At 25.7% G+C, this 24,471-nt stretch overlaps 4 protein-coding genes across 5 annotated transcripts; 1 reads left to right on the forward strand and 3 right to left on the reverse strand.

Moving 5' to 3' along the window:
- Nucleotides 1–846: 846 nt before the first annotated feature.
- On the reverse strand, nt 847–4,050 carry LOC132929552 (pre-mRNA 3' end processing protein WDR33). The gene is made up of 2 exons (XM_060994978.1): nt 1,408–4,050; nt 847–998 (listed from the first exon to the last, which is right to left on the reverse strand). Exon 1 carries the CDS (start codon nt 3,730–3,732, stop codon nt 1,453–1,455), a length of 2,280 nt encoding a protein of 759 aa, XP_060850961.1. The 5' UTR covers nt 3,733–4,050; the 3' UTR covers nt 847–998; nt 1,408–1,452.
- A 224-nt stretch (nt 4,051–4,274) lies between these two features.
- On the reverse strand, nt 4,275–9,020 carry LOC132930382 (D-2-hydroxyglutarate dehydrogenase, mitochondrial-like). Of its 2 annotated transcripts, XM_060996229.1 has the most exons (8): nt 8,609–9,020; nt 7,717–7,873; nt 7,461–7,658; nt 7,090–7,283; nt 6,849–7,017; nt 5,032–5,318; nt 4,777–4,945; nt 4,275–4,696 (listed from the first exon to the last, which is right to left on the reverse strand). In XM_060996229.1, the coding sequence occupies exons 2-8, from the start codon at nt 7,826–7,828 to the stop codon at nt 4,431–4,433; spliced, it is 1,395 nt and encodes a 464-aa protein (XP_060852212.1). In that variant the 5' UTR covers nt 7,829–7,873; nt 8,609–9,020; the 3' UTR covers nt 4,275–4,430. The 2 variants fall into 2 exon arrangements, with proteins under 2 accessions (XP_060852212.1, XP_060852211.1); XM_060996228.1 differs by lacking the exon at nt 8,609–9,020 and having other exon boundaries at nt 7,717–8,051.
- A 902-nt stretch (nt 9,021–9,922) lies between these two features.
- LOC132929253 (WD and tetratricopeptide repeats protein 1-like) lies at nt 9,923–13,960 on the forward strand. The gene is made up of 10 exons (XM_060994461.1): nt 9,923–10,643; nt 10,708–10,838; nt 10,926–11,037; nt 11,332–11,519; nt 11,611–12,122; nt 12,197–12,294; nt 12,382–12,745; nt 12,841–13,015; nt 13,079–13,271; nt 13,355–13,960. Exons 1-10 carry the CDS (start codon nt 10,584–10,586, stop codon nt 13,562–13,564), a joined length of 2,043 nt encoding a protein of 680 aa, XP_060850444.1. The 5' UTR covers nt 9,923–10,583; the 3' UTR covers nt 13,565–13,960.
- Nucleotides 13,576–20,145, reverse strand: LOC132929254 (conserved oligomeric Golgi complex subunit 2). The gene is made up of 11 exons (XM_060994462.1): nt 19,849–20,145; nt 17,227–17,454; nt 16,907–17,161; nt 16,507–16,808; nt 16,312–16,432; nt 16,098–16,240; nt 15,791–15,949; nt 15,482–15,708; nt 15,180–15,423; nt 14,945–15,104; nt 13,576–13,748 (listed from the first exon to the last, which is right to left on the reverse strand). The coding sequence occupies exons 1-11, from the start codon at nt 19,906–19,908 to the stop codon at nt 13,659–13,661; spliced, it is 1,989 nt and encodes a 662-aa protein (XP_060850445.1). The 5' UTR covers nt 19,909–20,145; the 3' UTR covers nt 13,576–13,658.
- Between the last annotated feature and the right edge of the window lie 4,326 nt (nt 20,146–24,471).

Consider the following 24,471-nt stretch of genomic DNA (forward strand, 5'->3'; position numbering starts at 1 on the left):
AAAGCTTTATTTTTCAAATACCAATCACCCTTTTGTACCTACTTAAAGTTTTACAATAAATGATTTTTTTGAACATTTTAATGTATTAAAATTCGGACGTAATAAACCTTATATTAGTCTATAATATTATCATTATGGTTGTGTAGAAAGGCGACTACTAATTATAAAAATATCACGACAGTGAGTAATAAATTTTAGTAATCTTCGACTATTACGATTTATGGTTTGAATCGGAGTATCGTTACTGTAGTTTTTATATGTTCGATATTTTTATACTTTTTACACATGGTTTATAAATTAAGTAAAATATCTACATGTAGGGAGCATAGGGAGGTATTACAATAGGCTGGTACTTGATAGTAGGGTAAATCAATTATAAATTTATTATGCTTATATAAATGTAATAATAAATAGTTATACCTTAATGCGGAAAGTTGAAATTCACACCATCATATGTATGTACTTGGAGTTCCAAATTGTTTACTGTTACAATGGATAATTATATTATATGGATATTTAAAAACTAATGAACTTGAATATTTTTAGTGTTTTATACTTTTACAACACTTATAAATGTTTTGAAGTTAAACTTGCAACACCCCAATTATGCCACTACAACCACTGACGACTGAATAATCATTAATTAATTATTAACAATTCTAAAATAAATTCTATATTTATGTTTCTTTTTTTAAAGTTTAAAAATAATTACCTATTGAACAAACCCATTGAAATATTTACCTAAAATAATAGCAGTTAGAAACAACTTTTTTTCATATTAATTAACTTTTATTTTATTATAAAAAATAATAGTGCTGTCTTGGTCAAAACATGAAGTCATCATGGTTAAACCCAAGTATATATATTTTTTTTACAGTTTATTTAAAATAAATAATGATTTTATGTAATCAACAGTCTCTTACTCCATGACACGGATATATTTGCAAATACATGATATTATGTGGGGAGGGGGGGGATTAATTCCAAGAGGGCTCCATCTGAAAAATAAAATTAGATTCAGACTGGAAACAACAATTGAAAAATTCATTGTATTAAAAACAATTACATGCAGCAATACATTTGTTTTTTTTTTTTTTTTAGAAAACGGGAACAGGATTAAAGTATGAAATTTTAGTATATAATTATTATTTTTCTCTTTTTCTTTTTTTAACTTTTCATAAGTAAATGCATTGTAGGTGTTTATACAATAAAACAATAATAATTTATAAACAACAAATCTGAAAAAAAATGTTACATTCAACATTGTTTGGTTAATATTCTAAAAAAAAAAATGTTTACATAAAATAACTATAGGTATATGTACACCTATAATAAGGAAATTATTTTATATTTTATATGCAAAACATGAACAAGTATTTTACAATATTTTATAAATAGAAATATTACCATGTAATAGTTTTATATCTCAACTCGGTATCCACTCAGAAAAATTCACATATTGTTATAATTTTGAGGCGGTCTTTGTGAATTTGATCTGTAAGTGGATGGCCTTGAAAAGGTGGAGTCCATTAAATTAGGTGGTGGACCATTTCGCATGCCGTTTTGATTGTTTCCATACTGTCGAGATGGTCTATTATTTTGTGTATTGTTATTGTAAGGATGTGATTTATTGTAATAAGATCTTGGTTGTTGATTGTATCCACTTGCATTAGATGGTTGATTTATAACTGGTCTATTAAAATTATCATTAGGAGCTGTTTGGAAATTAGTAGAACCATAATTTGGATTAAAATTATTATTGACTCGAAGATCAACATCTTGATTGATAGGAAAGTTGACATTTACATTATTAGTAAATTGGTTTCTACGCAAGTCTTGATCTTTTTGAAGGTGTTTGGCAGCATATGAATAAATTGGATCTTTGTTGCTTTCAAAAGAAAGATGCTGCCGTACTTCTGGAATTGCACCAGAATGAAGAAGACGCATTAATGAATCTCTACCTTCCCTAATTGCATTTGCTAATGGTGAATTTTGATCTACTTTTATCATTTGTCCATAAACAAGAAGAGATTCTGGCTTTAATTCACTTGCTGGTCTAGAGCCTGGTATCAAATCCATTAAACTTTCAACAACATTATTGACTACATCACTATCTGGGCCAAGATTTTCTTCGGCATCATCTTCAATTATTTCATCATTAGTCTTATATTCATTCCAAAACTTTTGGAAATTTTTAGGAATAGGTTTAGAATAAGGAATTTTTTTAATTTGTCGAACTTTAGCTGTTTCTTCACTAGAAGAAATATCTAAAAGTGGTATGGTATTATTATCAATCACTGGTTTATTGGTATCTTCTTCATCGATGTCTTCTAGACCCATTCCAGGAATAGTTGATTGAGCATCAGCACACATATTATCTGTTTTTAACATGTTAGAAACTGTGTTTACTGAGTGATATTTTCCAGTCATTTTATCTCCAGGTCTATTTCGGGTCCAAAATTTACATGTGTAATCATTTGAACCAGAACATAGAACCTCACCCAATGGATGCCAAGCTAATGACCAAACAATACTATCATGAGCTTGATCAACAGATCCAACAAATTTATCAACTCCCACATTCCAAAATAATATAGCACCATCAGAACCACCACTACAAAATAAGTTTTCATGATATGGATGCCACGCAATAGTACTAGCTTCTTTTTTGTGACCTCTGAATGTTTGAACTTCATGGGAAAGATTTCTAATATCAAATAATTTTAACAAGTGATCTCTGGAAGCAGACACAACCCAATTACCATTGGCATTCCATTTTACATCCATAACTGTACTTTTATGAGCATGTAGAGTGGCTAATGATTGTCCAGTTTTTGGGTCCCACAGTTTAATTGGCTGTTGATTATCTTTACTACCAGAAATTAAAAGACCTTTATGTGGATGCCAATCAATGCATTTTACATCTGCCCCGTGGCCTCTAAGTATTTTTTCTTCTCTGTTAGTAAAAAAGTCCCAAATGCGTATAGTTCCATCATCTGAACAAGTTGCAAATTTATCGTCTGATTGGCTAAAACTAATACCTCTGACAGCTTCATTATGTGCTTGAAACATTTTGACGTTATTCATATTTGATTGCCAATATTTAATAAAACCAGTATGGTCACCAGTAGTCATCCAATTACCATTATGAGACCATACCATTGAACGAACCGGTGAATCATGTGCTTGCAAAATAGTTTCAAAATTAAACGTCAATCCATTCCATAGTGTAAATTCTCCACTGGACGCACCAGTTATTAATCGTCTACCCTCAGGAGTCCATGCTAAACAAAACACAGGACACCGTACTTTATTAGTAACAGTTTTGACAAAAGCAGTAGTAACTGAGTTTACAGAGTTATCCACATAACACTGTGGAGGTAAAAGTTGAGGTGTATATAATATATCTGGTTGTAAAAATGGCCTATCTCTGAAATCTCGTTGCCAAACACGATTTTGAAGCATCCGAATAAGTGATGCATTGTAGTCCACAGTTTTACGGAGACCTGATTTTCTTAAGCGTTTGCCATCAAAATCCACATCTACTGGTGGCGCACTTTTGTTTAGTTGATGCCTTGGTGGCCCACCCAAACTTGGACCACGTATATGTAAAGGTATAGGACCTTGAAACCTGTAGTTTGTCGGAATGGATGTATTGGTTGAAGGCGGCGGAATTGAAAAGTTAATTGGAGGTGGAGGTACTAAGAAAGATGTATCCACAGAAATGGACATGTTTGTACACGACTTAATACAAAATATTATTTATTCTAAGAGTTAAAATACGTCATTACCATAGTAACTACTTCCAAGTCCGACAAGAAATAAATATTTTACGTAAATCTAAAAACAAAACCACATCAAAAATCACTAAACACACTACACATGGACGGCGGCACAATGCTTTAGTGTTTTACTTAATAATTAATATTCATTATTCACTAATCACTAATCAGTAATCACTAATCTGTATAACAATATTATTCACTATGAAGTATGAATTAAGATTTAGGTAGTCTACACACCGTCAAGCTGAGGAATAACAACACACGATGCGTCTCTATCAAGAGTGTCATGGAATAAAATAAACCCCCAGATAGTACCAATTTTATCAATTTCAATCATGGACTAAGATATTATTATCTCGTTAATCGAAATTGTTAAATTCTCAATTCTATGACTATACTGAAATCACAGATAATAATTATATTATCTATATCTGTGACTAAAATAGTAAATTTATTATTTTGTGCTACAAAAAAAAAAAAAACGAACAATCTGTTAAAAAATATATTTATATTATATTTATAATAATGAATTAAATGGTTGATAACATAATAAGTAACCTATAAATAAAAATAACAGGTCTAAAAAAATAATAAAATTGTCTACTCTAATACCTCTAAAAAAAAAATATATATAAAATTTAAAACTCAATTAATATTATCTTGAGGAAAAATCTTGTATGGGTTTAATATTTTCTTTGGATCAATATTATTTTTTATTTTTTTCATTAAATCTACTTCTAAATTGGATTTTGAATATTTTAAATATTTACTCTTTAAAAATCCAATTCCATGTTCAGCACTTATACTTCCTTTATATTTACTAGTCCATTCATATACATAAGGTTCAATGGCTGAAGCTATTTCATCATTATGTTCAATAGTAGCTACATTTAAATGTAAATTGCCATCACCTATACATACAAAAAGGATACAATATTACATCATTAAATCAAAATATAACATTAATAAAACAATAAATTATGTTTATTACCTAGATGACCATATCCACAAACAGCTTTGACATCTAGTTTTTCTAATCGTTTTCTTATATCAGGCACAATATCATAAAAGAACTCATGAGGTAAAGTTATATCATACTTATAAACATATCCATATCTTAGTAAACTTTCAGGAATATTTTCTCTGATTTTCCATAAATTCTAAACATTTTCAATTTTCTAAATAAAATAATTTACTTTGACCTCTATTTATTTATTATTATATTTTATCTATAAATCTTCATTACTTGGATTAGCGATGGTTGGTCTGCTACAGTAGCATCTAAAATTACTTCTTCAATGAGAGCTTTTTCTAAAAATTCTTGAATTGAATGATTAATGTAATTATTATCAGCTGATAATTCAACAAGAACATAAAATTTCAGATCGTCATTTATTGGACATTTAATACCAATATTTTTTTGTACACTTTTTATAGCTACAGAATCCATTAGTTCAAATGACGAAAGACTAGCAGAAAATTCTTTTCGTACTAATGAGAAGAAACTCAATACTTTATCAAATGATTCTAAACCTGTAAATAAATAATAATAAACACAATTAGGTTTATTATTAGGGTACAATTAATTTAATATGTGTCCATTTAAGGTAACAAAATCAAATAAATTATTAAATTATTTAAATTAAATTGGACAGCATCTAAAATTTTATAAGAAATAAAAAAAAATAATTCAAAACTATCATAATGTCATAGTGTTAATACTGAAAGAAGTATTTAAATTTATTTAAGTAGAAATTTAAATAAAATAATGAAAAATAAAGCCGTATGTAATATTTGTATATGATACGGGAATATTGATTGTCCATATTTATTGGCATAATTATGTATTTATGTTTCTTTATATTTTTTTAGAATTAAAATATTACTTATTCCATATTTTTTGAAAAAATCTGTTGCTGATTTATTTTTCTTTGGTGCTTAAACATAGCTACTAAAATGTTCTCCTTGTTAGATTTTTTTTCATCAAGTTTTGACAGTTTTAAATTCAATGTTTTTTTAATTTTAAGAAATATTGATCTATAATTATTATTATTATTATTATTACTTAAGGATACAATAAGTCATAAAGTTACTTTACTTGGTAGCTAAATAAAATTGTAATGAAATTATTTTACTTTTCAATCAGAAAAAACTATGTTACAAAAAAATAAATAAAAAAAATACAGTTTCTCTAATTAGTAATTTCTTTTAACAATCAATATTCTAACAACACAAGTAAAAATACTATAGATAAAAAAAAATCTACTTAAATAAGTGAAAAAAATTTAATTTAAAAATAATAATTTTTTTTAAAGATATGAAGTGTGATAATGGGTGTCAGAGTAATTTAAAATATGAATTATAATATTTATATTAAACATTTAAATTTTAAGTATTAGGTATATAAAAATATAAAATCATTATAATTAGATTTATTTCATACAATTATACATATAATACTCGATAAGCATATATGATTGACGTATGTGTGAAAAAGCACTTGTATTTGTAATTTATAAACAAATAACATAAAATAATTCTTAATTATTAAGTATTATTTCAATATATGTATATGTAGTAAGGTGAAAAACCTAATAATACAAATCAATATAAACTGAAACTGAGTATCTGAGAAAATTTAATTAGAAACGTATTTTACTATTTTATTTAATTAATATTTTTTGTAATTTATGATTCAAGTAGATGTATAGTTTAAATTACTGAAAACTGAATTGTGAAAAGATAAAATTATAAACATAATATATTTACTTATATACCTACCAAATATCCATATTATATAAATATATAGTTTTATTATTTTTTTAAATTCACAATATTAGGAACAAGTAAAAAATATGGAATGTGTTATATTATTGAAATTAATAACCAAAAGTAATTTCCATTATAATTTTGTCACATAGACACAATTCTATTAAAATTACAAAATTATATTTTTTTTATATAATGTCTGAAATATTAAAGTTTTCACTTTAAAGAAGAAAATATAAAATAATTGTCTGAACATAATACATTTAAAAAACAACTATAGAATTTTTAACTTACCAATAAACGATACATTAACAAATTTTGGAGTATTTGGACATTGAATAGCAATTTTTGTAATAACTCCCAATGTTCCTTCAGAACCAATAAACAAATGTTTCAAATGATATCCCGTATTATCTTTTTTCAATGTATTAAGACAATCTAAAACTTGTCCATCAGCCAATACCTAAAAGGTATAAATTAACAATGCAATTATATTAAATTCATAATAATATGGAATAACCATTAACAAAACTACCGCTTGTAATCCCAACACACTTCCTTGTAGACTTCCGTATTTAATTAATCTTAAACCTCCAGCATTAGTTGCTAAATTACCTCCAATCTGACAGGTGCCTTTTGCACCCAAATCAAATGGCATTATAAATCCTTCGTTTTGAACATAATTCATCAAATTTTCTAGAACACATCCAGCCTGACATACCAAAACACCTAAATAAACTCAATTTATAAATCTAACTAAATTGTAATATGTAGGAAGTAGGTCACTCTAAAGTCTAAATAATGTAATTGAAATTTTAACCCACATCAATTAAGTATGCAACAAGTAAATTTGGTTTCTTAACATGTTATTTAATAAGTATAATTTTATTAGACATTTATATTTACCTGATAATTTATTAAAGCTAATAATTTTATTCATCGCAGAAGTAGACAAAATTACTTCATCAAAAACTGGAACACTACCTCCAACGAGACCAGTATTACCACCTTGAATACAAACTGCTATACCACGCTCATAACAATATTTCAAAATTGATGATACCTGTTCAGTTGTTTTTGGTTTAAGCACATACTTACTGAAACCTATGCATACAATTTAAACATTATTAAAACAATAATCATTGGCATTTTAAATATTTACCAGAAATAGATTTTAACCAATCTTCATTATAAGATTTTACTTCTTCGCCAGTAATAAAATTATTAACGCCTACAATGTTTTTGAAATAGTCAACATCTGTAGGGTTTACCATAGCATAAGATCCTCTTTTTATGTTAGGAAATCTATCTTTAGTTAACTGAACATTTTTATACAAAACAGTCTTAGTACAAATTTTGCGAACATTAAAGAAATTGAACGTCATTATAGTAATTTAAAATTATTCAGTTTAAAAAGAAAAACAATGAAATTAATATACATATAATAATATATTATATTATATTATATTATATTATAAATACCTATATATTATTTAAAAATAATAATATAATCTATACAATTTGTAAGATAAGAGTATAAGACAGTTAACTATAAACTTTTTTTATAAATAATAGTTTAATTTTTGTTAAATGCAATTATTTAAAAACTGAAATAACATTTGATTATTATTTTTCATTATTAGAGTAAAACAATTTAACAGATTTATTAATTTTTTTAATATGCCTATTGCCTATACACTGTAGCAGTGTAGCTATAAAATTGATAATCAATTTCAGCTTATTTTTTCATGATTCTTTCAATGTTTGTAAAATTTAACCTGTATGGGTATGTGAAGACTGAAGAATGAACTTTAATCTTAATAGTTAATAGGTAAAACTAATAATCGCTTTTCTCTAATTTTCTGAGATAACGTTTAAAACGTAACACACTAACACGTAAGTCATGAACATAAGATTATGAGTAAGTTTTTGACATGTTTTGATTACGAGTTTTTGCTAATAAAAATTAACAAAATAAAAACAAAACGATATCAAGAATAGACATTATACTGATTATTATAAATATTTTTTTCAAGTAAACAAAAAATAATTACTTTTCGGAGAAAAGGCAAAAAGCAATAGTACAGCAAGTTTGTTGTAAATATATGACCACGGGCAATAGCATATTATACTCGAAGTAAGTTACACATCGTAACAATTTATAACGAGTATAATAATAATAAATAATTTATATAGAATTTCGGAATAATAGTATATCGGAGTAGTTGTAATCGTCATTCAAACTTTCAAAGTTTCGAATCATAGTAGTAGACATTAAATCGAAGCAAATGATTATCGAGGTATTTGTAGCAACTCTAGCCAGCGTGGCCAATTTAGATCATATGCTATGAATGGAGCCATATCACACGTCCCGATATTTTGAAGCACATAATGTAAGCATAGAATAATACTTTGATATAAGCATTAAGCGACGAGTTGAGCGTGTTACCATCGCAAGCGTGTATACTGTATATACTCGTCGCATATTTATTCTAATAACTGCATGGTAAGTCATGAGTGATAACTCAAATAAATATTCAACGAGTATATACTCTCGCATGCGTAGTTACACAGAATAAAGTAGATAACACATTTCAACGAGAGACTCTTCGTCATAGCACGATTTAAGATAGTAATCGTGCGTCATAGACATAATCATGATATAATTGGACATAATGATATTATTATAAATATTATATATTATAATTTCTTTATATGTCTATGCTCGTCGCCAATGTTCAATGCTAATACGAACTTCAAATATATAGACATATAGTTTACATAGACCACATCCATACAAGTCATAAACCACAGATCTTAAATCGTGTCATAAACATAATAGAATTATATCTATGATACTACATACTCTATGTACAGAATCCGGCATCAATAGATGAGCCAATATCCTCAATATTGGGATTATTGTTATAGGCAATATGTCGGTTGTAATACAAACATGAATTTAGAGTATTGAAAGAAAAGATTATTTGCAGATTGAAAGTAAAAAGTGTCTACAATTGTTTGCGTTGTTTGGAAAAATATTTAACCATGAAGGAAAATTATATGCAAAAAGAAACAAATACGTACTAAACGTACAAATAAATTAAAAGTTCTTCGAATAAACTATAATAAGGTCGAAACTGAACCCAGGCTATTATTTAGGTTTCATTTTCATATTTTTAAATTCATTGGATACATTTTATAAGAATGGTTGATTTGTTAAATATTTTACATTATAAACATAAAATACTGATAATATATATAAGATAACAAGGTAATCTCTGCCACCGGAATTGAGGCATTAGTTGGCTCGTGCATCCATAGACCACAGTATATGATCTAAGGTGGCCAGAATGTTTTGTGATAATATCCATATGTGTTAATATCCACAAAAATGGTGGATATTGACTTCATTTATTATCTTTATCATTAACTTATATATATTACTTTATTATCTATACTTATTATCCAATAATATAAGATAATTTCAGTCGTTCAGTGTAATTTCCTAATTACTTTGTTAAAGTTAAATCTTGGCGATGATCACTGCAGGCCACTGACTATGAAAATGTTAAAGTACTAAATTAGTCAAATCTTGACTCTGAGCTCTGACAGTTTGTTCTGTGATATCTAAAGTCGTAACCATTTATATTTAATATTATACGTTTATAGAGTAATAGTGTAACACAGTATTCAATATTTACATTTTACTATTTGATTACTGATCATTGATCACAGAAATCTATGTGTAATAATTATAAACTATTAAGCATATAATTATTTTTACCATACATTTTATCTACTCTACGCTACCAAGACTAATGATTAATGCTATTTTCGTATTTTATTTATTCTTTGTTTTAATTTAGAGATTTTCAACTTATTTTTTTCTAGAGTTTCAATTTTAATGTAGTTTTGAGTAGTTTAAATTCTATATTTTAACTTGACCCTTAAAATATCATTCTGTTATAATGTTATAAGTAGTAGAATTGATTGCTGGAGTGAAAGTCAATTGTCATATCGATTATAATGTCTTCGGCAAGAAATAGTCGGAACATTTTACAGTTGATAAGGGATCGAGAATTGAACGTAATATTAACATTCTAACATACATTTTATTTTGGTTAATTTAAAAACTATTATTGATAATTAGGATCACATCAGCACAAAGTATGCATTAAAAAGTAATTTGAATTACAAATGTATTTCAAAACTTGGATTACTCGCTCAATTAGAAGGACATCAAGGATGTGTTAATTGCTTACAATGGAATGAAAGTGGAAGGTATATTATATTATTGAAAATATTCATTTAAAAAGAAATTTATGATTATTAAAAGATATGTTCATTAAGGGTTATATCATTTTTCAGCACCTTAGCATCAGCATCTGATGACTATCAAGTTATATTATGGGATCCATTTTTACAAAAAGTTAAAACCACTATTAAGACTTTACACCGTGGCAACATATTTTCTGTCAAGGTATATTAAACACCATAGTATATTTAAAAAAAACCTATATTTGCTTTGTTTGCTGAGCAAATGTGGTTATTCTGCGAATATGACTGGAGGTGGGACTTGGGTGGTTATGGTGGGAAATGATTTGTTTTGGTTTGTGCGCAACCACACTCTCTTGGCAAACAAAGTAAATGTACTTAGTTAATAAAAGTGAAAACAAATTTAAATAAATAATTACGGTAATATTATTTTATAATTGATGTGCTACAAAAAACATTGTAGGTTAATAGGTATATTAATTTTTTTTTTTATATATAGTTTATACCTAGTTGTAATAATGATATAGTTGCAACTGGTGCTGGTGATTGGAGTTCGCATACATATAATGTAACAACAGGTCAACAATTAAGCAATTGCATTTGTTCTCAAGGACGAATTAAACGTCTGGCTGTAGCAAATGATACACCAAGTGTTTATTGGAGTGCCTCAGAAGATGGATGCATCAGGTATGGGTTCTCTAGTGAATGTGTCTAATTTAATTTCAATGTAGTCATAATATTATTATTGACATTTAATTGTTTGTCGATGTTAATACAGTCAACATGATATGAGAATGAGTCATGAATGTCCTAATGACAAATCTAAAATTACTTTGGTATCCATATATGGTCATTTGGGAAAAACGATTGAAGCTAAATGTTTAGATATAAACCAACTTAAAACTGAGCAGCTTGCAGTTGGTGCCAATGATCAGTATGTAAGATTGTATGACCGCAGGATGATTCGATCACTGTCATCATTTTCTGTAAAATATGCATTTCCAAAAAATTCTTCGGATTTAGTCTTGGAATGTAATGATGATAACGCAACTGAAACATTAAATAAATTTCAATCTGCACTTCAATATTTTGTACCGGGTCATATCCATACATACAATAATGAAATATTACCCAAAAAACAAAAGAATTATGTAATTACTTATTTGACTTTTAGTCCTGATGGACAAGAGTTATTGGTTAATTATGGTGGTGAATATGTTTATCTATATAATTTAATGGATCAAGCTGATAATGCATTTTTCAACGTCCCTAAAGTTATGAAAGTTCCTCGTAAGTTTCTTTGTACAATAATAAGATTTATACACTATTTAATCATTCAATTTTAATAATTTGTATAATTTAAGGAGAAAATGGGGAAGGTTCTTCTTTAGATTTGATAGATGTTCCAGTTCCTGTTTCCCATTCGACACTACCAGATAAAGTAGAGCAATTAAAATTAAAGGTATGAAATATAGATTATAAATTGTGTAATGTCATTTATTTATGCATTATATAACAGTAAATAAATGAGTATTGTTATGATTTACAGGCAAATTATTTATTTGAAAACGAAGATTACACTGCTGCCATTTTTCTTTATAATGAAGCGATAGATATTCATAAATGCAGTGTACTATTTTCAAATAGAGCTGCAGCTTACATTAAAAGAAAGTGGCATGGAGACTTCTATGCAGCCCTTAAAGATTGTGTGACTGCGTTAAAACTGGAGCCAAATCATATGAAAGCACATTTTCGTTTGACAGTATGCCTGTACGAACTGGGCAAATTAAAAGACTCTAAAATGTATTTAGATCAGTTCACAAAGAAATACCCATCATACAAAACTAGTGCCGCCTACAAATGTCTTTTTAAAGATTTAGTAAATGGACAATCTATGAATAAAGAAAGAATTGGTAACTATTTTATTAGTATTTTTGTATTCATCTATTTAATATTTTATATAAATTATTTATTGATTAATTAACTTTTTAATGTATTTTCTATTTAGAAAAACAAAAATTACCTGATCCTCCGCCAGAATATCTTGATGATATACACATTGAACAAACTAAAAAGAAGACCTTTGAAAAATACTTTAGCAATCGCTCAAAAGATTATCATCATAGATATTATGGGCATTGTAATACATCTACTGACATCAAAGAAGCTAACTTTTTTGGAAAGTAAAGTTATTGTTGATAATATATTATAAATTTTTAAATATTTAAAATTTATATTTTTTATAGTCAAAATCAATTCATAGTAGCTGGATCAGATGATGGTTTATTTTTTGTGTGGGATAAAAATACAGAGAATAATTTGCTCATATTGAAAGGTGATAGTTCAATCGTAAATTGTGTACAACCTCATCCTTCAGAGTTTATGTTAGCAACTAGTGGTATTGATAATGAAGTCAAATTATGGAGTCCGTTGTCAGATGTAAAATCATTAAATATTTTTTTTATAAGATTATGCTTAAAATTAAATTAAAATATTTAATGTAATGTAATGTAATGTTATAGGATGTAGATAACACATGTATAATAAAAAATTATAGTGCAACAGCTATATTAAACCAAAGACGTATGCTGGCTGATCCATTTGAAGTTATATTACGTAATATGAGGAGGACTGCAGAACAAGGACCTGACAGTATTGACTTGGATACTATACGTGATCAATTTGGAATTGATCCATTATCTGATGATTTTAATGATTGTCGAATGAGTTGATAAAAACATAATTTAAGTAATTTTTTTTATTAATATTAAATAAAGATAAATATTTAAACTGTATAATTTTTTTTTTTTTTAATGTTTCTAATGTTTATGGCACTTTATCAACAAGGATTGTTTGTTTTGCAGTGTCCAACTTTAATTCAATATCATTTACTTCTGGTAAACTCATATCGCCAATCTGAAATAAAATATGTAAATAAATTATACTTAGGTATACATCAAATGGTATAGTTTAAAATAAATACAGTTTTATAAAAAAGTTTTGCAGAATTCACTAATAATCTCTTATACTTAAATAATGTATTTCTATACATAAATGATAAAGAAAACATTACATTATTATTTGTGATCTTTTCATTTAATATAAAATGAAAATTTGTAAAAATTGGATGCTGTAGTTCTTAATTTTTAAACAAGATGAATTTTAATTGTTTGCTATATTATTGTTGTTATTTTTAATAATATAATACATAATATGTAAATCATATCCTATGTAGTATGTTGTAAAATTTAAAGAAAAGATTTTAACTACAATATGGATGATTATTGTTACTTCACAATTGTTATTTATTCTTATTAAGAATTGATAATTGGATCATTTGGATCTAAATAAATATTTAATGCTATCTAAAATGCATAAATTAAAAAAAAAAGTGAAAAAGTAATTTAAAATTAAATTACACAGGCATACAGTTCAATTTTTTGTTGTACTTATTCATTAATTCCAATAGCTAGTAATAATTCTACTGAATAATGCACTATTATAATTGAAACAATATTACATTATAATTCTATACAACTTAGCATTTATTGATAAAAACTAATAACATGTATAATGTATACTCGTATTACCCATAGTAATGAATAATAGAAAAATTCATGGTACTATATGTGTCAACAATTTTATTTTTGTCTTTCATATTTTTCAAATATTTCTATCTTTTTATATAGGTTAACAGATATTCAGATAAATAAGATAAAATTAACTATAATGAAGAAATAAGCTAAATATTTATTGCTACTTAAATTTTTAACAATGAAACTACTAGAAGCCTTTAAATTCATCAATACCTATAAACATTTAGTTTTTTTCAGATTTTTAATTTTTGAAATTTTCCATCTGACTTAACACTTAGAGATTAATTAATGACCGTTATAGAGTATCAAGTAAATACGATTTCCATTCAATAAACCAATTGGTAGGTGAAATAATTTTTACCTCATATTTAAAAAAAAAAAAATATTAACTAAAGTAATTCGATAGGTATTGCTTTACGCCTTTACACTTAATTTAAAAACTAACACATTTAATGAAAATAAAATAATATATAACATTAATAGCAGTAGATTATAACAAATATAAATTTAACTTACAGATTGTAACAAGTAATCTATATCCAATGATAGCTGGAAACGAATTTTATCATCATCAGAATTAACTTTATAGTTTGGATCTCTAATCTTCTTCAGTTTTCTTAAGCTTTCTTCTGTTTTTTTTATGGCTTTCATTACATCATCAACATAAGCCACGTATCTAAAATAAAAGTTGATAGTATAAATAGACAATTAAAATCATACATATTTTGTCTTTATTAGTTTAAGTACTTACTGTGTTACTATATGATCTAACACTTGTTTTTTGCAATTTTTATTCTGTAATGTCTTTAATGTTACCACAATTGATTTCATATAAGCACATGGTTCAGTTGGATAATCTCGATTCGTATGCCTGAACAACCTTGGAACATCAGTTACTCTTATTACATGAGACATTGCTTCATCTGTCACAGATTGCACTTTACATTTGCTTAAATTATTAATTAATGTGTTTATATTTTCATTTACTATACTACCTGTAAAAATAAGGAACATAAAAATACAAATAATGTTTCAAATATTTGGTATACTTACTTTTTTGTATTTCTAAAACATCAGCAGGTACCTTAGTACGTAATAATTCTTCAAACATGAAATATATATCATTTAATTTAGTATAAAATATATTTAAATCAGTTTCCAAATCTTCAAGAAATTTAATTCGAGTGCTAAAGTTTTTTAAATCAGTCTTAGATTTGATATTAGCATCTTCTGCCCAAGTCTGGTATCTAGATATTAACTGTAATATTAATTTGAAAAATCTAAAATAATAAATTAAAATGTATATAAAATTTTATAACAAACATTGATGCTTAATTTTAAATTTATTAATAGTCATGTAACCTGTGGCTCAATTGATGTATGAAGATATTTGGGTCTAAACAAGAACACATAGAATTCCACACTGCTTTTGTGACTTTTAGTTTAAATGTTTCATCATTACATGACTCATAACTTTCGTGATTCATAACATTTTCCGCGCAAAATCCAATCTCTTGAAAACTTGAATTTAATGGTTTAAATTTAAATTAAAAGTATTTCTTATAAAATTTTAATATTTTTATACTATATAATATTTAAAATAGCTTATGAAAAAATATCTTAAACCATTAATTATAATAATTAACTATTTAAATATATTTTAGCTTACCGATATTGATAATAAATTGGCAGATTCCAGCATTTTTTAAAATCATTCCAACTTTGTTCTTTGTTTAATGGCTCACTTTCATGTTGTGAGATAGATAATTCAACCAAATGTTTCATAAATTCATTAAATGTTACTTTATAATTCTAAAATATCCATGCTCCAATTTAAGAGTTGTAAATACATTTAATTTATAAAATATTTTAAGAAATCATACTTTTATAAAAATATCAGGTTCTCTGAAGTTATAGATGCACTGTAAATTATTTTTTACTTGATCAAATATAACAGGCCAGATACTTTTTGAAACAAAATTAAACTTGCTAAGCTTGTTACTCCTAAGTAAATAATACACATATTAATGTACATCATTTTTATTGAAATAAAAAATAATATTAATTATGAAACAAACATATTATTTTGTTCTTCTGCAGCTTGAAGCAAATATTTCATATCTTCTTGAAGAAATGCATAACAATGACTGTATAATTCTATTAAACCATCTTTACAACTCCGTAAATAATTTTCATTCAGTATAGACCTCAATTTTGGTGTTACAACATCAGTCCTACATACGTCTTCAGCATATGTTATTCTACCTAAAGATAAATACAGTTCAAGAAAACGCTTTACCATATTTGCGTTTGTTGATACTGAGGACACAAATGCTTCGTTTAATCTGTTCATTAATAAATTATTCAGCATTGTTTGTTTCTAAGAAAACAAAAATGAATCATAAAATTATATGGAGATTAAGTATGATTTATGCTTAAACATAAAATTAAATTTAAAGAAAACTTTATATTTTATACCTTCAAATGCGCGGTTTTCAATATATCACTACATTGTATCATACTTGATGAAAGCTGATTATATTCAGCCACAGCTCGAGTTAAAATGATTATATTACAATCATTTTGATCCAATAATAATTCATCTAATTTTTCTAGAGATTTTTGAACTTTCAGAATAGCATGAAATGCCTGTTTATCTTCACATAGTTTTTTATTTAACAGTATTTCATTATCCAGATAACATAATGTATTCTCCAAATTGTTTTTAGCTTCCTGAATAAAATTATTAACATTGTTATATTTCTAGAAATTACTCCAAATAATATATAATGTCATACATTAACAGAGTTACTTAACAAACTTAATCCTGGCTTTATGGTTGCCAATTGATGATCAATACCAATTAATCCACTAGATAAATGAAAATACTTGTCACAATCATCATTGAGTGAATTTATCATTTTAGTACGCAGGTCTTTAAGAAAAATTCCCATTTCAACTCGCATGTTTTCTAGTGTCATTTTATTACGATTTTCTGTTAAAAATTCATCAACAGAAAATGTTTCCTAAAAAAAAAAATATATATTATATAATATGATAATATTTACATACATATAATATTATAATATTTATATACATAATTACATATTATTATTGTTTTATATAATATATTCTTCTATATTCTATACCAGGGTTTGGCAACTGGCGTGCCGCGGAAGGTAAAACTCTGGACCCTGTTAGTACTATATAATATTGTAATTTTTTAATTAAAATTGCTGTAATAACTAGATAATTATTTTTAATTTTATACTGTTATTTTTCAAATTTAAAGATTTGACAAAGATTTTGTTCACAAAACCTCATTGATTTATTATTTTAATCTATAGGACTCCAATGGAAATTACTTGCCGACCCCTGTTCTATACCATGTTCATCTGTCCACAGAAAAAAATGCTCTATAACTCAGTACCTTATGCATATTTTATAATTTTGTTTGCAAAACATAAAATTAGAAAGTGTATGGGCTATCAATTTTTATTTAAAAAAATTGTTGACAAAGTGTCTTTATTGGAAGACTTCATTTTTACACACAAACTTGTATTCTAAATGCAAAATTGACTAAATTAGAACATTTCAAATTAAGAGAAAAAAATGTTTGTTTAATATGAAATTGGATTTTTTTTTTTAATTTTTGTATTTTTAGTTCTTAGAACCACAATACAATTAAAATGCAATCTAACTTGAGTTTAATATTAAAGAAATTATTAATTTATTTAAGTACCTAATAAAAAAAAATTTAAGCTGCATTTAAATACAATCTAATTTGTAGCTCTCATTGAGTTAATTTTGATCATTTTGGGTGTAGAATACAAGGTGATACTTGATAGATAAAGTATACTTTTCAATTATTAACAAAAAATACATTTTGATAAATTTGCTCAAAACACAAACATTTCAGACAATTCAGACAATTTGATGGTCCAATGGTGCTGCAATCTAATTTATACTTAATTTGTATATATACAATGTATCACTTTGTTTATTTTGCAAAATATATTATATTATTATTATGATTATTGTTAATAACTAAATTAATGTTCAATAAGGTACTGAATAATTAGGTAATCTGTATTTATTCAGATACACAGTACATGTAAAATAGAAATTAACAATGTGTTTCAAGAAAAACATTAAAATAAATATATCTTCTATATTATATCAACTAGGAAATTTTAATATTTATTGTAAAATTTATAAACTTTAATCACTAAATTCAATTAAAATAATGATTTTTACGATAATTCGTTAAATAATGAATTGCCAACACTGAGTAGCTACTTTTTTCAAATATTTTGTATAATAACTGAATAACTGATAATTATTTTATTTTTACTCAAACCATATTATTATAGTTTTCATACTTAAAAAATAAATACAAGAAAAAAAAATATTAGACAAGTGATTGAAACCTTTAAATTGAGAAATGGTTAGAAGCAGTATAGAATAAAATATAGTATTTACATGCAAGTAAAGGTGGGATTTTCCTCAGGCAGTCAGGCCTAATCGTTAAAGACCATGAAGTAAAATTCTGAATTACTTAAAAGAATTTCAATCAATATACCTAGTATTATTCATTATTTCATTATAATATAAGATATATTCAGTATACTATTATGGTAGTCTATTATCTTAACAGTTGAAGTAGACAAAAACATGGAATATTGAATAATATATAATATAGTACAGGGGTCGGTAACCTTTTTACCTACACGGGCCATAATTTTTTTTTTAGTTTTTCATTGAGGGCCACATATAAAAATAAAATATTAAAAAGTATAATTTATTATATATATATAAATATATTACGATATATACATTATAACGATTAGATTACGTTCTTGCTCATATTTTTAGTCATGAGATGTGCACATTGTTATATTAAAGTCATAATTAAATTTAATTTATATCAATTTAAGATATAAAATTGAAATTTTAAACACCATGAAATATATTTGGTGGGCCGCAGCAAAAAGTTCCGAGGGCCGGGGGTTGCTGGTGCCTGATATAGTATAATTAAATTGTTTTATATTGGTTTTAACACCTTTGACTGTAGTCACACAATTTGCCTTTTCAAAGTAAGTCTAAGAAATATTAATTTGTACTCATTGATTATTAAGGACATCTTTTAATTTAAAAAAAATAATGTATTTTTGATGCCAAATTAAAAAAAATGTACAATAAAAATTTAAGTGGTGACCTACCTTGGGTAGTTTGTGTAACTACTTGATAATATGATAGTACTAAAAAGTATGTATCTACTTTGTATTAATAAATTTTGAATTTTTAAAATATTCAACAACATTTATAATTTTTGTATTCAGCAGAAAAACACATATTTTGATAATAAGATAGGTACCTATTTAGTTTAATTTGTTCCAAAAAAATATTTGCATACATACCTTTGAAAATGTCTGCATATCAAACATCAGAGAAATGTTGTCGGTATTGTCAGTATCCATTTCTAAATTTAGTATTACTTACAATTTTATATTATAAGAGAGTGATGTCAATTTACAAATAACATGTAATTAATCTAGAACTTATATAATAAAACAATAATTGTTGACACCATATAATTTTTAACTAATAAAATTAGTTGAATAAAAACACTAAATAAAAGCTTATAAAATGTTGTAAAGCAAAATTTTAATGTAAAATTTCAAGAGACTTAATACTGAATAGTGAATCACTATTTTTTTTTTTTATAATATGATAGATTTTGCAAATGATAACAGAGTTATTATCAATAAAAAAAAAATAAGTAAAAAGTTTTATTTAAAAAATGAGTGATTGTATCATAGAAATGTTCTATTCTATGGTAGTAAACTAGTAATCACGACTTAAGATATATCTTTAATCGTGCTAATATATTATAATTTTTCGGACGACTGCCCCTACCGGCCCTACCTTATAACATCTAGTATAGCCGTGGCCGTGAGCATGAACATATACCTATACTGTGAGTGTATACTGTATAGCACGATGTAGAGAATGTATGTATCTTCTCTACATCGTGTCATCGTGGTGTATTATAGTATAGAAGTCAGTGATTAGAATATATTATATTTTAATCTATTCTGTGATACTATACTCTGGATTATACCTAGGAAATTTTTTGTTGTCTGCTTGTCTGTATAAAATTACTCATACTTCTATATTATTTTTAGAAATCACGAAATTTAATAACATCGATAAAATAAAAGAGGACAAAGTTGCTCAAAGTTTTTATTATTCAATATTATGGATATGTGACTTGTGTTAACATTAAAAACATAAAGAGTACAAGTTTTTTTTTTTTGAGGGGGCTGGGGCTAAGCGGCTAAGCCAAATTGTGCCTATAGTTAACAACAGAAAAAAGAGTTAGAATGTTGGAGGTCGTTTACACTTGCCTTCTACATACATTTATTAATTAAATACTTTTAATATTTTTATACAACATTTTCAAATGATAAATTGTTTTCTAATTTTTTTTGGTACAACTTCTAATGTAAAAAAGAGGGACAATTTGAAAAAAATAACATACCTATGTACCTATATATTATTATTATTATCTAATTATTAATTAAATAGGCGGGTACGGGTAATAAATATTACTAGAAATATTTAAAAATTAATTTTTTATCCTTAAAATAGATACTTATGTTATATACTATTAAATAATACTTATTCAAATTTAATTTGTATTAAAATTAATACAATAATACCTATAGGAACTAATATTTGCTGTATTATCTTAATAATATATCAATATATTATATAAAAAATCAATTACGTTAAAATTGATTATCAAGTAGGTAAGTACGCTTCTTGATTTTCCAAATACCTATCAAACTTACTTAAGTATTTATTACAATGTAACTGTTACATTGTAACATATTAATATTATGCATATAATATATATAGGTACATAAAAATTAAAATAACTACAGTACCTTTACTAATATCAGTAATATCATTAAATATATATTGTAAACAATACAAAATAGCCGAATTAGGTACAATAATTGAACATTTTATAGAAAGAGTAAATAAATTGTTCGTCGACAAACATTATTTTATGGAAACGAATGACAAAGGGATTTATTGTGAAAATGGCACAAAAATACAAAGTGCCATTTCCAAAGTATTAACCTTCTGGAAAAACGGGTATCATACTATCATATATTTTTATAATTATTACTTAAACGATTCAGAAGTAGCTCCCGTCTACAAGAATAAAGACCTAGGTATAATATTTGACGCATTTCTATCATTTAATGAAAATTATATAAATATGCAAACAAAACATCTCCTATAAGAGGTTAGGGACACAATTCGCGTAACCCGAAAAAAACTGCGGGATACAATTCAGTACGGGAGTTGGGACACAACTCGTTTGCAGCCATTTTAAAAATCCTTTGATTTTTTGTTTTATTGTTTATACGACATACGGTTAATTCTTGACTTGATATTCCACTCACCCAACCTGTATAATATAGACATATTTTTATATTTTCATAGTTTGAAGTTTGAACTACCTAGCTGTTGTAGTATATTCTAGCTAAAATACTATAGTATACTAAATTTTTACTTATTGACCACTTTCTATACCTAATTATTTTCAGTAAACATTGACTGATTGACTCTTCCGATAAAATCTAGCTAAACCATATTATCTAGATTCTAGAGTACAGACATACAATACACCACTGCCGATAAAATAGATTTATTCATCCGTCTTCATCGTGTTTTGAACAAGAAGTATTTAGATGTTCTATGAAAAAAAAATTAAATATGCGAGTAACGGCTTGTTTGCCTATTGTTGACTATGTCTTTTTTGTTCATTAAAATATTATTAGAATCATTAATTATTTACGATAATAAAATTGGCATTTGTCATAGACGATAGACATTATGACATAAAGCTAAAAGATGTGTAAGAATCCGAGTTTGTAGAACTCGTTGTGATCTAGTTTTCTATTTCGAATATTATGTCGAAACTGTGGCAAACTTAGTAATATTTCATCCAAATTCAGTCAATTCAGAATTTCAGATGAGTGTGGATTATTTAATTTATAAGTATGATACCCTAAATTATTATTAAATATTTATGAAAAATTATGATTGAAGGATTGAACACGTTATGTTTATATATTATTATTCACTCATAGTTCAATATATTATACGATTGGGTCTGTTTCTAAATCTCAATATCGTAAAAATAGTACGTGTTTAGAAGCAGAGTTTGTAACTTTATTTTAGAATTCTTAATTTATGTAATCCTTCTGGATCTAATAACGAGTCTTGATAACTAATTAATATTGAAGTTTATTTATATATATATTATATTTAAAATTATTATAAAATATTGTATAGGTACTTATCAGTTGTCATATTTGGTATAGACTATACTAAAAATCGTTGAAAACTTATAAAAGGTAGTGTGAACACTGAACATATAAAATATTAATTATTTTTTTATAATTTTACATACTTCACGTCAATATTAAGTGTTGCCCGGCGTATAGTATAGGCAAAATAGATACATTACTGTAATTTTCATAATGATTACATTAAATTTTAGCTCATCGTATCATCATTTGCCGAGAGAATGAAGTCTAAAAAAGAAATACGTTGTACTCGTCTCCACTACAAACACCAAATTTTCCTCCCTTCGGTACTAGCTTCACATTCTCAATCGGCTACTTAAGTAAATTTACTTATTATTAATTAATAATTATTATAAAAATATAAACTTGATATTACTTATCATATCGGTATTGAAAGATAAACTCAAAATTCAATATTAATTATTAATGCTTACCTATCTCTCCTGTATATTGTACAAAGTCTTAGTTTTGTAGAATACAAATTAGTAATTCACTAATATGGCAGTATAAAAATAATAATTCCGATGTTTAGGTAAATGGATGTTAATGTAATGGCTTAAATATTTTTTTAGTTTGACGTAATTGTTATCGAATTGAGAAAATATATTTTTCAAATTGAATAACTATATTTAATAACTTGATATATTATATACGATTTTGTAAGATTTCACTTATTGTGTTTTTGTATCAAATATTTTCACATAATTAAAACTCTGATCCATCCTTGTGGGGTGGAAAACTAAATTATGAACATCCAAATATAATAGATATTAGATTTGAATCTCTCCATAGGGATTTTAAAATTGAAAAAGAGTATTATCATTGATTATAGATACTAGTATTTAGTATTATAGTATTTATAATCAATAGTATTATATAATATACTCTATATCTGTGCCTAAATTAGTGTAGTACAAGAAATAATCTGTGGGCAAACGAGTTGTACAATTAATGTGCACACATAAGTTGTATTGTTCGCTATTACCTATAGTACCTACATTTCATAATAAAAATTGGATTTTTCAAATTATGAATGTATATTTGGAAGAGCTTACATACTTTCTTTAAGTAAAAACTGCGAGAAAATGACGGAAGTAATGGTAAATTCTCCCGTAGTATAGTATCTTGACTACAGCTCATAGCTAAAGAAATTAATTTAGATTATTATTTACTTAAATAGTTAAATGTTTATATTTATATTTTTGTATTCTATGTTTATATTATTATAAACATTAAATTATAAATTATAATTTAGGTTCAAAATAAATTATTACAGAATTGGGAGAATTTACATAAGACATATCTTACAGGTAGTACTGAAAGAGACTTGGATTGTTTACAGGTCATTAAAATTTTGCGTTTATATTAAATTAATAACTCATATACTGACTGTGCACAACTACCTTTTACATAATCTGATTTAGAGCAAAAATGAGATAGTTATTTTAAGAATGTCTATTAAATAAATGAAATAACTAGGTACTATACTATTTGGTAATGAAAATATATTTATTACATTAAATATAAAATTGTTTATTTTTAAATTTATTATAAAAAGAAAAAATTAACTTGAATTTTTTTATGAGTAAATGCATTTATAAATACTAGTATGTATAATCAATGCTAATACTTTCAAAAACAATTTAATATACT

This window comes from Rhopalosiphum padi, chromosome 4 (assembly GCF_020882245.1).
Source record: "Rhopalosiphum padi isolate XX-2018 chromosome 4, ASM2088224v1, whole genome shotgun sequence".
Classification (NCBI taxonomy): Eukaryota; Metazoa; Arthropoda; class Insecta; order Hemiptera; family Aphididae; genus Rhopalosiphum; species Rhopalosiphum padi.